This window comes from Phascolarctos cinereus, unplaced genomic scaffold (assembly GCF_003287225.1).
Source record: "Phascolarctos cinereus isolate Bilbo 61053 unplaced genomic scaffold, phaCin_HiC Scaffold_2;HRSCAF=192, whole genome shotgun sequence".
Classification (NCBI taxonomy): domain Eukaryota; kingdom Metazoa; phylum Chordata; class Mammalia; order Diprotodontia; family Phascolarctidae; genus Phascolarctos; species Phascolarctos cinereus.
In genome coordinates this window covers 405,052,088-405,066,620 of record NW_027555625.1, presented here as the reverse complement: position 1 = coordinate 405,066,620, position 14,533 = coordinate 405,052,088, and the positions used below count along the sequence as shown (strand labels likewise).

Below are 14,533 nucleotides of genomic sequence, written 5' to 3'. Positions count from 1 at the left end.
TTCTTTACCTTTTGACAGAAAGCCTTCATTGACTTTCTGTTACACACTGAAATCCCTTCTCTGAAATCTCGGTTGCAGATATGGTTTAGTTCTGCAAAGATTACACATACCACTTAATTGTGGGTTTGTTTGGTCTCTCCCACTAGCTTATAAAATGCGGGTGAATTGTTTTGGAGAGGAGGAATCTTGATTTCAAGACTTTGAGGACCTCCCTGGCGTGGTAACTCTTCATATCTGATGATACAGATCATCACTTTGTCTTCAACCTGTAGTCATAGGGAGTCGCTTCGATCGTTACAAAGTGAAGTGACTTTGCCACCCACCTATTAAATGTCAGAGGCAGATCTCGAACCCAGGTCTTTCTGCCATCAAGGCTGATCTTCTATCCACCATACCTTTCATTACCTTATACTTCTTTCACCCTCCACACAGTCCCTACCTAGCACATTGCTGGGCATAGTTGGTATTGACGTTGATTGACTCCATCCACTTTTGGGGGAAAGGGATGAGCAGAAGGGGAAAGTTCTAGGTCTTGAATCCATCCCAGCGTTCATTGGGACCAATTCTCCTGTGAACACTACGCTCTTCAACCAGGAACTTAGAGCCAGGAAACATTTCTCACACCGCACAGCCAAGGGAGTGAAGGAATTGGCTGGCATTTATTGTGCTGTAGCCCAGGTGTGGTTGTGGTTTTCTCCTCTTGAATTCTGGACAGGAGAATAACAGACAACTGTGTCCTGGGGATCTCGATTGCAGATCTGTTTGGCACTCAAAGCCCTTCATAACCTCGCCCCTTCCTTCTAGCTTTCCAGTCTTACACCGTCCTCCCCACTGTGTACTCTTCCATCTTCCATCCAGTGACACCAGCCCCCAGGCTGTTCCAGCTAACACAACACTCCATGTCTCTGCCCCAGGCAGCTTCTCTGTCTGGCTCCCATGCCTGGAATGCTGTCTTTCTTTAACTCTGCCTACTGACTTCCTTGGTTTTCTTAAAGGCCCAACTAGAATCCCATCTTTCGTAGGAAGCCTTTTCCAACCCCTCTTAGTTCTAGTGCCTTCCCTCTGTTAATTATTTCCTTTTTATCCTGAATCTAACTTGTTTGTGTATATTTGTTTGCATGTTGTCTCCCCAGCTTAGATTGTAAGCTCCTTGAGGACAGGGACTGTCTTCTGCTTCTTTTTGTATGCACAGCTCTTAGCAAAATTCTTGGCACATAGAAAGTGACTAATAAACATTGATTGATTGATTAGGCTCTCTATTCCCCTCCCTGCTTCAACCACAGGGGCAATGTTCCCCTCTGCAATAGCCAGGAGCCCACCTTCCCCTTTGCCATAGAACAGTGCTTTTTCAAATCCTCTTTCCTCTTTCTGCTCCCATGGATTGCCTTCCGTTGAAGATCTGACCCCTGGCTAGCTGTTAGCAGAGCATTTGACTTTGAATCTGAGCCTCCTGGGTTCAAGCTGCTGTTTGCGTGACCATTTTTTTTCACATGCGGATTGATAGTAATGTGTGTGTATATGTATACACACACACACACATACATATATATACACATATGCATACACATACATGCATACACGTATACATATACATACATACACACACACGTGTGTGTGTGTGTGTGTGTGGTGTGTGTGTGTGCGTGTGCGTGTGTGTGTGTATGTTGTAAGAAGCCCTGGGGACCTGGTTTCTAGTTCTGGTTCTGACTTATAAATCCCTTTCCTTCTGAGCCCATTTCCTCATTTGAAAATCAGGATGTTTGACATAACCCACTGCCCCCTCCAACACAAACACATACAGTGCCATCACCTTTAAACTCAACTAGTGATGTGATCAATATAGAGAAATGGTGAGGAATTTCCCCTACCAGTGCCGGTCAGTGCCTTCTTTACAATTTACAGTCTTAGGGAGTTTCCTGGGGGCACTGGCTGGTTTAGAGAATTGCTCAGGGTTAGGCAGCTGGCACGTGTTCGACAGAAGCAAGTTTTCTGGACCCTGAGACCGGCTCTCCATCCATTATATGACAGGGCCTCTCTGTGAGTGACCACAATCCCCCTTTCTCTCCTGCCTCAACAGCTTCATTCCTAGGAGCAGAGCTCCTTTGGCTAAGCCGGGGAGGGTAGCTATTTCCCCAGAAAAGATGCTGAATGATGTTCCTGATTATTCCCCACCCTTCTGCTGTCTGCGCTCATTTTCTGACTTCTTTCACTTCAAGCTTTCCTGGGTTCAGACCGTTAGCACAGGGACTCCAAATTCCGCATCCTGAGAGAGCTTCACATCCTCATCTCTGTTTAAGCATCTTCCCCTCTCAACTAGACGTTTCCTTGTATTTGGTAGAAACACTGGCACATGGCTGCAACTGTGGAGAGCAAAGCTAACCTGGGGGCTTAACTACGTTTACCAGCTTTTTGTTGTGCAGTCGTTTTCAGTCACATCTGACTGTGACCCCATTTGGGGTTTACTTAGCAAAGATACCAAAGTGGTTTTCTTCTCCAGCTCATTTTATAGAGGAGGAAACTGGGGCAAACAGGATGAAGTGACTTACCCAGGGTCACGCAGCTAGTAAGTGTCTGAGGCCAGATTTGTACTCAGGAAGAGGAGTTTTCCTGACTCTGTGCTGGGCATCCTATCCACTCAGCTCTACCAGCTAGTGACTTACCTTAAGCAGAAGGTCTTAACATCCTGGGATTGACAGCATGATAGGGACTGTTGGCGAATCCCTTGTGCAAAAAGCCAGGGAGCCCCTAAAGAATTTCCCAAGGGATCAACTCCTACAATACAATTCCTTTAAAGCAGCATGGTATATTGGATAATATGCCTGACTCAGGCAGGAAGACAGATTCCAATTCTGCTTCAGGATTTGCTGTGTGAACTCAGAGGAAGTCACTTAACTTCTCTGGACCTCTAGAACTACATCGTAGGATTACAGACTTAGAGCTAGAAGAGACCTTAAAGGCCATGAAGTCCAATCCTCCCATTTTATAGATGAGATAAGCGGTGCCCTGAGAAGATGTGACTTTCTCAAGGTCACACAGAGAATAAATGGGAGAGTGGGATTCGAGCTCAGTCTGCTGACTCCAGATGCATTCCTTTTCCCACTGTACTCTGTTGTTCCCTCTCTCCCACTTCCTTCTTCTCCTCCTCCCCTTCTTTCTCCTCCTTCTCCTCTTCTTTCCTCATCTATAAAATGGGGTAATAGTAGTACCTACCACACAAGGTTATTGTGAGGATCAAATGAGCTCACGTATCTAAATCACCTTGTAAACCTAAAGTACTACAAATGTGAGCTATTATGATTATGAATACAATGGATAGCAGGCTAGTGAGAGGAAGTGTGGCTTAGTAGAAAGAGCAAGAGATTTAGGGGCAGAGGACCTGCATCCAAATCCTGCCTGACACCAGCTATATGAGCTTGGGGAAATTTTTGAACCACTCTGAGCTTGATTTTCCTCATCTGTAAAATGGGGATAATACTACCCAAGAGGTAGGATTGTTGTGAAAAAAACAAAACAAAACAAAACATGTGCATACACAAATAATTGTTACATCTTCTGTTTCCAGGGATGCCACTCAGGCCTGTTCTATGCCAGGCAAAAAAACATAACTTCAAGGTTTTCGGGCTCAGAATAAACCCCCATCCCACCCCACCCCCAGGCTCTTCTCCCATCTGCTCTCAGTAGGAAATCTACTGCTGTCTGTTTAATTGGAGGTCTGAATCTTTCTCCCTGCTAAGAGTTTGGAGGAAGTTGGCAGCCCTCAAGGCTCGCACCTCTCCCTGCCAGCCCATTCTGTACCAGACGTTGCCAGGCAGGCCAGTCCAGCCAGCTTGAGGCTTTTTCCGATATGGATTGGGCTCCGCTATTTCTAAACAGTAAGAATCTTGCCTCATAAGTAAAGGCCACACACTTTTGCACAAAGATTTTATTAATAAAAAATACTTCCAATGGTGTCCTGTGTATGATGAAAGCTTAAAGTAGAAAACGTATGCAAAAACAAACAAAAAAAGAGCGAAAAACAACTCTAGGACAACAACAAATCAGAAGAGCCCAAACAATGGCAGGAGAGGCTGGTTCGGTCACAATACGCAACGCTGGGCGTAGAGCTCTGGGTGGCTGTCCTAAAACGCGGCGCAGGAACCTGGCGGGTTCTCAGGACTTTGGAGGGGGAGGCACTGCCACCTCCCTGCTTTCTCCTTTGTCTTTCCCTTCTTTCTGGCTTTAGAAAGGAAGAGTTTATTCTACTAGTGTTTCTCTTGGATAGCACCAACACCACATTTTCAGTGGCCCGCGACACACGGGAAGTGAGGCTTTGAGGGAAGTTAATACATTGGCAGTGCCAGGGATGTCAGCTTCACACGACTGCTCACCCTGACTCCCTGGGAGCGACTGTCATGGGGCTCTCTAGCAACAGTGGCCCTTTGGCCCGAGGAAGGGTGAGGCTGGCTTGGAGGGGAGGGTCCTTCCCCTTTGGTAAGTGAACCCCTCTGGTCCCAGTCTCCCTATCCTGAAAATATGATGGGAGATGCTGGCTTCAGACCCTGATGGGTAGGCACCCTGGGTCCTTGGCACCCTCAGGGAGAGCCACATATGCTACGCATCCTATCAGCTTCAGTATCTATGGCTTAGACTTTCCAGTGTGGGTGTGGATTTCCCCTCAGGGAACAAAGGGGAAGAGGTGAGAACTTCTAGGATTTCCTAACCCCAAGTGCCTAAGCAACAGCTTCCCACCTGAACCTAAATCTGCTGCCCCTGGGGCTACCTTACTTACAGGGCTTTCTGAGCAAGGTTCTATGATTTTGTGTGTATGTTTACATGTGTTTGTGCACGCATGTGTGTGTGACGGACTTAGTCAAGGCTCTGGATAAAAGCTAGGTTTTCTCCTACCCTTTCAAATCAATTCTGGACCAGATTCAGGGTAGCTAGGTGGCGCAATGGATAGCAAGCCAGTCCTGGAGTTGGGAGGATATGAGTTCAAATCCAGCCTCAGACATTTACTAGCTGTGTGACCACGAGCAAGTCACTTAAACCCCTCTCCCTCCCCCCAAAAAAGAAAAGGAAAAACAAAACAAAACCCTGGACCAGATTCAAGCTCTCAAACCTCAGGATGAATAGTGCTACCTACTGAGTAATGCCTCTCTCTCTTTTCAGGCCTTCCTGTCCTTGCCCCTGCTTCTACACCTCAGTCCCCTCCCTGGGGTAGAGAATGCTGTTCGTGTTCATGCTGTTGTAGAAATGAGAGTTAAATTGGTTGAGGACAGAGCCGCCGTAGCCAAAGTGGTTGGAAGGCATGGAGTTGGCCCAGTCACCCCCACCTCCATGGCTGGGGATGTTGGGGAGCGGGGAGAAGGAGTTAAAACTCAGGAAGTTCTGACCCATCTTCTCAGTGCTCTCATTAGTAAGTCCTGGAGGAGCCCCCCCTGAGCGGCTGGTCGAGTTAGAACCACTGACATAGGCCGTCATGGTGGACAGAAAGCCAGTGAGGCACGGGTTCCCCGAAGGAGAAGGGGGAGAGCGCTTCCCTGGGGAGCTGTCGGAACCTGGAGAGGCACTGTCTAACATGTCCTGGGGCTCTGTGGTCTTGGGGCTGCCAGACAGGAGACTGGCCTCAGACTTCTCTGAGGCCAAGGAGCCGGTGCTGGAGGTGACGTCTGACTTCCTCTTCCGCTTTCTGCGGAAATTTCCGTTGTCAAACATCTTCTCACAGTTTGGGTCCAGAGTCCAGTAATTCCCTTTTCCTGATGAAAACCAGGGGAAAATGATAAGTAGAGAGACATAGTCAAGTTTTCCCTCCTGCATATCACAATAAATGAAAACCCAAAAGCATCAAAGATTGCACTGTGGAATGATGGACTGTTGAACTTGGAGTCAGCAAGAGCTGGGCTCAAACCTTGCCTCTGCATTTGCCAGCTGTGTAACCCATATACAAATCACCTAACCTCTCAGCCTCAGTTTATTTGTAGATATAATGGGGATAATAATACTGTCAGTAATCATCTTAATGGGGCTGTTCTGAGGCCCAAATGAGATAAGAAAGTGCTTTGTAAACTTTAAAGCAGTATTTCAGCCAGCTATTATAAATAGACAGATGAGAAGCATTCTCCTTGCTGATCATTCACAAGGATGTATTTATCATGGTCCTAATCCTACACTAGTAGATACAGGATTCCAGAATTAGAGCTAGAAGGAATCGTAGTGATTATCTAGTTCGATGTTGAACAAGTCACTGGAAGTAAGTGGCAGACTGAGACTTGAACCCTGGTCATAAGATCAAAGATTTTGAGTTGGAAGAAGCTTAGAGCCCATCTCATCCATTGCTATTATTGTAAAGAGGAAGAACTAGGGCCCAGAGAAGTGAAATGATTTTCCCAAGGTCACACCAGTAGTAAGGAGCAGAGCTAAGATTTGAGCCCAGAATTCTTTTCCCCTCAACCACTCCATTTCAACAAATGTTCTTAAAGCTCCTGTCACATGCAAAGCCTGTTGTGCTAGATGCTAAGATACGGAGAAGGATCCAGTCCCTGCCCTTGAGAAGCCTTCTGTCTGGGCCATTTCTTCCACAAACCAGAAACCATCTTTCCCGTTTCTGAAGCTATACAGCCTCAAAGATTTTTACTCCAGCTTCTTCAAACTCCTAACGGACTCCACTCTCCAGATAGGAACTGGTGGTCAGAGAATAAAATGGGATGATGGAAATCATATATCTGTTTCCACATTTTGTACTCCCTCCCCTTGAGCTGTCTTGTCTCTGTCTTGCAGTACTCTAACTGTTTTAGGCATGTTCACCTTCTCTCCTTAATTAGATAAGCAATCCATTAAGGACAGGAACCACTTCTTTGCTTCTCATATGTCTATCAGAGAAGTGCCATTCTTTCCATGGGATTCTGAGCTTGAAGCCACCAGACACCAGGTAGTCTAACTGCTATCATTTCACAGATGAGCAAACTAAGTCACAGATTGGCAAAAACCATCTACCCCAGGAACACAAAATCAGTAGTATGGTCGAAAGGGCACTGACTTTGGAGTCTAAGGACCTGAATTCAAGTCTAATCTCTGACACTTATGACCTGTGTGACCTTGGGAGGTCCACTTAATCTTTGTGGGTTTTAATTTCCTCCTCTGGAAAATGAAGGAGTTAATTGTAAGATGCAGAATGAGACATATATCTTTGAACATGGCCAATGGAGGAATTTGTTTTGCTTTTTTATTAATATTTGTTACAATGATTTTTTTATTCTTTTCTTTATTAGTCCCAAGGAGAGTAGTGGGAATAGGAACGGAGAGAAAGCAAATGCATATTAATTGAAAAAAAAGAAAGAGAAAGTGAAAAAGAGAGACAGAAAGAAAGAGAGGGAGAAAGAAAAAGAGAGAGGAAGTAAGGAAGAAAGAAAAAAAAAGAAAGAAAGAAAGAAAAAAGAGAGTAAGCAAAAATAAAGAAAGAAAGAAATGAGAGAGTTGGATGAGATGAGCTCTGAGGTCCTTCCAGCTCTAAACCTGTGATCCCTTGAACTCTGAAACAGAACTTCTCACTGAATTTCAGAGCTCCTTCCACCACTCCAAGCAAAGTGTCTCATGGAGAGATGGGTGCTCACCAGGGCCTCAGTAAATACTTAAATTGAAATGAGGTAAATATGACTGGTTCAGATAGGATCCATTTCCCTGCCCTGTGGGATCTCTCTTATCTTTAGAGGTTAAATGGGGAGTAAGAAGGGGTTCAGATATTCATTCTTCATTTTCTAAATTTGCTCACTGGGGCTAAAGATTGGGGTTCATTAGCTCATATAAATCACACCCAGCCCCACACTCACTCCCCCACATACATCCCCACACACCCACCCACATACACACGCATAAGTACACACACACACACACACACACACACACACACACACACACACACACACACACACACACTTCTCCAAGGCACACAACACAAAGATGGTCTTTCCAGCCCATTCCATTGACTTCTCTGTGCCTCTTACCTGGATCGTCCTCATCCCTGGGCACTTTCTTAAAGCAGTCATTGAGAGACAGGTTATGCCGAATGGAGTTCTGCCAGCCAGCCTTGCTCTTGTTGTAGAACGGGAAGTTGTCTGCCACATACTGATAGATCTGGCTGAGCGTCAGCCGCTTGTCTGGGGCCCCGTGGATGGCCATGGCAATGAGGGCTGAATAGGAATAGGGGGGCCGCACCAACTTCATCAGCTCTTCCTGGGAAGGGATGGGTAGCCAGCCCAGGTCAGCAGCCCCAAGACCATTTGGTAGCAGCTGCCTCTGCATGCCGTAGGACTGGGGGAGGAAGGGTCCAGGGTTGGAGCCTTGGAGGTAGGGTGGAGGGGTGATAGCAGGCCCATTTAGCCAGAGATAGGGGTTTGGTGTGGCCCCGTAGTCCCCACTGCTTTCATAGCCCGAAGGACGCTGGGGACTGGGCGTGTTCTGCGGGTGGAAGAAGTTCTCATAATAGATGTTCATCTCAGGGGGCTCCTGGCCAATGTTGGGGAACTGGGGGCTGCAGCGGGGTGGGGAGTGCGCCTGGAGATCGAAGGAGCTCATGGTCTGACTGCTGGGGACCGGTGGCCCCTCCTGAGCCACGAAGCACCTGGGCGAGGCTGTTCCTGGAACAGGTGCAGCAGCTGGACCCAGGCCCCAGTACTTATACACCTGTGCAGTGTTTAGCCTTGGGCTCATGCTCCACCCCAGGGCGGCAGGGACTGGCTGGAGATTGGGCTGATAGAGAGTCCCTTGCCTTGGGGGAAGGCTGGCTGCCTGGCTGGGGAAGGTGCCTCAGCCACCCCCTCCGAGGCTCAGGCTGCTTCCTCGGTACTGATGAATGAAGAGAATTTCCCCCCAGTAGCACCCAAGGCAGGAAGTCTCCTGTAACAATGCTGTGAAGCCTGGGCAGCCCTCTCCCAGGGGCTTATTTGAGCTGATGTTCCAAATGTCCAGCATTTCTCTCTGTATCTCTGTCTCTCAGAGCCTGTTTCTCTCCGTCTCTGCCTCTTTCTCCATCTCTATGAATCTCTCTCTGTGTGTCTCTCTGTTTCTCTGTGTCGGTCACTGAGTCTTTCTGTGTCTCTGTCTTCCTTCTTCTCTCTATGTCTTTCTACGTATCTCTGTCTCTGTCTATCTCTGTCTCTCTTTCTCTGTCTCTCTGCCCCTTTCTTTCTCTGTTTCCCTCCCCCCATTTCTTTTCTTCTCTCTTCATTCTCCAAAGTCAATCAGCAGATATGAGACTCTGATTCTGCTGAGTGAGTGTTTAAGAATTTAGTGTCTCATCCTGCCCCCCCATTACCTCTGCTCCCTTGTACACCTCCTAGTAGCAAACTTTCAGTGAGTCCCCATCAAAGGCATTTTTCCCACACAAGGGCACAAAAACAGCTAGAGAGCTCATGTTCTAAGATATATACAGAGAGCAAGAGCAGTCCTCAACTAAGAAATCATACAGACAAATTGACAAGGATTAGATTCAAAAGAAATAACAGAGTTGCATATTTTAAGATTCCCCATGCGTGTGCTGGCCAGTTTTTCCCTTTATGGGCTAAGTGTGTAGGATGGATGAGAGGGGAAGATTTACAAATGACAAGAGAATAAAATGAAAGCTAGGATCCGGAACTTGCTGACTATTGGAGAGCGGGTTGGTAAAATTGTTCAGAGAATCAGATCCTCAAATTTGGATCTGGAAAGAGCTTTAAACATGGTGGGCCCTCATTTAAAAGACAGACAGATAAATTGATAAAGAAGAGGTGACTTGGGGAAGGGTAAAGCCAAGATGGCAGAGAAAAGGCAGAGACTCACCTGAGTTCTCCCCAAAACCCCTCTGAACACCTTTAAATAATACCATAAAATAATTCCTGGAGTAGCAGAACCCACAAAAGGATGAGTTGAAATAATTTTCCAGCCAAAGACAACTTAGAAGGTCAGCAGGAAAGGTCTGTTGCACTCAGGTGAGAGTGGAGCACAGTCCAGCACAACCACCCCAGAGCAGAATGGATCCCAGTAAACTAGAAGCAGGCCTTGGGAGCCACTGAATCAGTGGTGGCAGTGGCTTCCAGAGCTCTCAGCCATAGACAGTAAAGGGGTGAAACAACTGGTCAGGAGGAGATTACAGGGGAGTCTTTGCTTGCACTGAGGCAGGGCTCTGTTGCTTTGCCCGTATTCAGATCCAGTGGCAGTTCTCAGTGGCAGTCCCAGGGTGAGAAGGAACACTAGCGCACCAGAGTTTGCAGCCGCAGTGGAGCAGGGACCCAGGGCATAAAAGAGGTGAGGAGAGTAGTAAACACACCTCTCCTCAGATCATAGCACCTTGGAAGATCTGAAAAATTACAGGTCTCTAGAAGTATCTCTGAAAGCAGCTGCACAAAACCCCTGAAGCTTGGGACAGTCCCTCCTCTACCCTGGAACCAGAGTCCTACTTTAACAAAGAGTTAAAAGTCAAGAAATAGGCTGTGGAAATAAGCAAACGACAGAAAAAATTCTGACCATAGAAAGTTACTATGGTGACAAGAAAAATCAAAACACATATGCAGAAGATAACAAAGTCAAAGCGCCTACATCCAAAGCCTCCAAAAAATATATGAATTGGGCTCAGGTCATTGAAGAGCTCAAAAAGCATTTTGAAAAACAAGTAAGGGGGCAGCTAGGTGGCGCAGTGAATACAGCACCGACCACAGAGTCAGGAGGACCTGAGTTCAAATCTGGCCTCAGACACATAACACTGACTAGTTGTGTGACTCTGGGCAAGGCACTCAACCCCAAATGCCCTCACTAAAAACAAAATAAAAAACAAAATCAAATAACAGAAGTAGAGGAAAAATTGGGAAAAGAAATGAGAGTGATTCCCCCAAAAAAATCATTAAAAATTAGTCAACAATTTGTTAAAGGAGACACAAAAAGCACTGAAGAAAATAACACTTTAAAAATAGACTAGGCTAAATGGTAAAAGAGGTACAAAAAGCCAATGAGGAGAAGAATGCCTTAAAAAAAGCAGAATTGGCCAAATGGAAAAAGAGGCACAAAAATTGACTGAAGTAAAAAAAAAAACTCCTTAAAAAGTACAATAGGCCAAATGGAAAAGGAGGTACAAAAGCTCACTGAAGAAAATAATTCCTTAAGAATTAGAATTGACCAAATGAAGTTAATGACTTTATAGGAAATCAAGAAACAGTAAAACAAAATCAGAAGAATGAAAAAAATAGAAGACAGTGTGGAATATCTCACTGGAAAGACAACTGATCTGGAAAATACATCCAGGAGAGATAATTAAAAGAATTATTGGACTACCTGAAAGCCATGATCAAAAAAAAAAAAAGCCTAGACATCATCTTTCAAGAAATCATCAAGGAAAACTGCCCTGATATTCCAGAACCAGAGGATAAAATCAAAGTTAAAAGAATCCACCAAACACCTCCTGAAAGAGATCCCAAAATGAAAACTTCCAGGAGTATTATAGCCAAATTCTGGAGTTCCCAAATCAAGGAGAAAGTATCATAAGCAGCCAGAAAGAAACAATTGCAGTATTATGGAGCCATAGTCAGTATAACACAAGATATAGCAGCTTCTCCATTAAAAGATTTGAGGGCTTGGGATATGATATTCCAGAGGGCAAAACAGCCAGAATTACCACCAAGAATCACCTAAGCAGCAAAACCGAATATGAGCCTTCAGGGGAAAAAATAAACATTCAATGAGACAGAGGACTTTCAAACATTGTTGATGGAAAGACCAGAACTGAATAGAAATTTTGACTTTCAAATACAAGACTCAAGCATAAAAAGGTACATAGGAAAGTGAAATCATAAGGGACTTATTACGTTTAAACTACTTACATTCCTACATGGGAGGATGATACTTGTACCTCAAAAGAACTTTTCATTATTAGGGCAGTTAGGAGTATATATATATATATGTGGACAAAGGGCACAGATGTTAGTTGAATATGAAGGGATGATATCCAAAAAAAATAGAAATGAAGGGGTGAGAGAGGAATGTACTAGGAGAAAGGAAAAGGGAGAGGTAGAATGGAATTATATAGATAATAGGATTATCTTACATAAAAGAAGCAAGAAAAAGCTTTAATAGTGGAGGGGAAGAGGGTGAAGGGGAGAGGTAGTGAATGAACCTTACTCTCACCAGAATTGGCTCAAAGAGCAAAAAACATATATACTCAAATGGGTATAGAAATCTATCTTACCCTACAGGAAAGTCAGAGGGGAAGGAAAAGAGAAGGGGGTGTGCATGATAGAAAGGGCAGATTGGGGGAGGAGTGGTCAGAAGTAAAACACTTTTGTGGAGGGATAGGGTGAAAGGAGAGAGAGAGAGAGAGAGAGAGAGAGAGAGAGAGAGAGAGAGAGAGAGAGAGAGAGAGAGAGAGAGAGAGAGAGTAGAATGAATGGGAGAGGGAAAAGATGGAGAGAAATATAGTTGGCAATAGTAACTGTGAAAAAAAATTTGAAATAAATTTTTCCGATAAAGGCCTCATTTCTCAAACATATAGAGAACGGAGTCAAATTTATAAAAATAGGAGCCATTCCTTAATTGATAAATGATCAAAAAATAGCAACAGTTTTCAAATGAAGTAATTCAAGCCATCTATAGCCATATGGAGAAATGCTGTAACTCACTATTGATGGGAGAAATGCAAATCAAATAATTCTGAAGTACCACCTCATACCCATTAATTAGATTGGCTAGTAGGACAGAAAAGGAAAATGACAAATGCTGGAGGGGATATGGGGAAAATGAAACATTAATGCATTGTTGGTAGGGGTGTGAACTGATTCAACCATTGTATAGAGCATTTTGGAACTATGCCCAAAGGACTATAAAATAATGCATACCTTGCTGGGTCTATTTTGCAAAAGAGATAAAAAAAAAAAGGAAAAGGACTTATATGTACATAAATATTTATGGCTGCCCTTTTCTGGTGGCAAAGAATTGGACATCGAGGGGATGTCCATCAATTGGGGAATGAATGAATAAACTGTGGTATGTGATTATGATGGAATACTGTTGTGCTATAAGAAATGATGAGCAGTATGCTCTCAGAAAAACTTGCATGGGCTGCTGTAAAGTGAAATGTACAGTGTACAAAGTAACAGCAATATTGTAAGATGATCAGCTGTGAATGACTTAGATATTGTCAGCAATACAATGACCCAAGATAACTCTGAAGGACTGATGATGAAAAATGCTATTCATTCCCAGAGCAAGAATTGATGGTGTCTGAATACAGATTGAAGCATACTTTTTTACTTTCTTTATTTTAATTGAGGGTTTTTTGGTCTATGTTTTCTTTCACACATGACTAATATGGAAATATTTTTTATCCCTACACATATATAACCTATATCTAATTGCTTGCCTTCTCAATGGGGGGGGTATGAAGGGAGGAAGGGAGAGAATTTGGAACCAAAAGTTTTAAAAACAAATGTTAAAAATTATTTTACCTGTAACTAGGGAAAAATAAATACTAAATAAATTCAAAGAGGAAGAAGAAGAAGAAGAAGAAGAAGAAGAAGAAGAAGAAGAAGAAGAAAAAGAAGAAGAAGAAGAAGAAGAAGAAGAAGAAGAGATGGTGATGGTAGTAGTAGTAGTAGGAGGAGGAGGAGGAGGAGGAGGAGTGATAGTAGTAGTAGGAGTGGGAGTGGGAGTGGTAATAGTAGTAACTTGGCCAAAGTCCTGTATTAGTAAAGTCAGGATTCCAACCTAAATCTTTTAATTCTAAATCCAGTGCATTTTCCACAACACTCTGTTGCTTCACTAAGAACATGCTGACCTGAGTACCAGGATACCTAGATTTTCCCCCTAATTCTATAATTTCCTCAGTGGCTGATGTTGAAATCCCAAAGGGTTGAGCCATGTTGCTTTCCTTGAGCTTTGGTTTTCTGCTCTGTGGAAGAGGAATGTTGCTGTTCTTCAGGTTCTGCTCATCAACCAGGATGGTGGCCTTCTCTGAAACCTGATTCTAAGCAGAGGAGGGGGAGAGGAAAAGAAGAGGGGAAGAGGAGGTAGCAACATACATAGTTTCCTAGAAGGTACTTCAGGCTTGCTCTCTGTGACCTGCAAAGGGACCAGTAGGAAATTAATTTGCTGCTCTCCCAGAATGACACTAGTAGAGGACTCTTTGGAGATCATCTAGATCAACCTCCTCATACTTGGGGAAACTGAGGCCCAGAGGGAAGCAGTGACATTCCCAATGTCACCTGTCTTGTTTGTGGCAGAGAGAACCCAGGTCTTCCTACTGCTAGAGCAGGGTTTTTCCCCACTCCATCAGACTGCCTCTGAAGGACACAACTGTTCTGTCACATAGCCATTGCTTTGTGGAACACTAGTTTTTCCAGAATTGGCTTGGGTTCCGTGTAAATCATTAGTCATCTAATTTGTGGCAGTCAAGGTGATGCTGGAGTGAAGCAGAGCGGGAAGCATAAGGAACTCTTTGATGTGGTCCTTTCTTCTCTGCTAGGAAAAAAGAACAGGGCATCATGGGCTTATCTGGAGTGATGCTTAGACTCCAGAAGGTTGCCATTTTTGTCCCTAG

General features: G+C 44.5%; 1 protein-coding gene across 1 annotated transcript; it reads right to left on the bottom strand.

The window, feature by feature from the left end:
- Nucleotides 1–3,916: 3,916 nt before the first annotated feature.
- On the bottom strand, nucleotides 3,917–8,633 carry FOXI1 (forkhead box I1). Its single transcript, XM_020992300.2, has 2 exons — nucleotides 7,980–8,633; nucleotides 3,917–5,735 (listed from the first exon to the last, which is right to left on the bottom strand). Exons 1-2 carry the CDS (start codon nucleotides 8,548–8,550, stop codon nucleotides 5,173–5,175), a joined length of 1,134 nt encoding a protein of 377 aa, XP_020847959.1. The 5' UTR covers nucleotides 8,551–8,633; the 3' UTR covers nucleotides 3,917–5,172.
- Nucleotides 8,634–14,533: the final 5,900 nt, after the last annotated feature.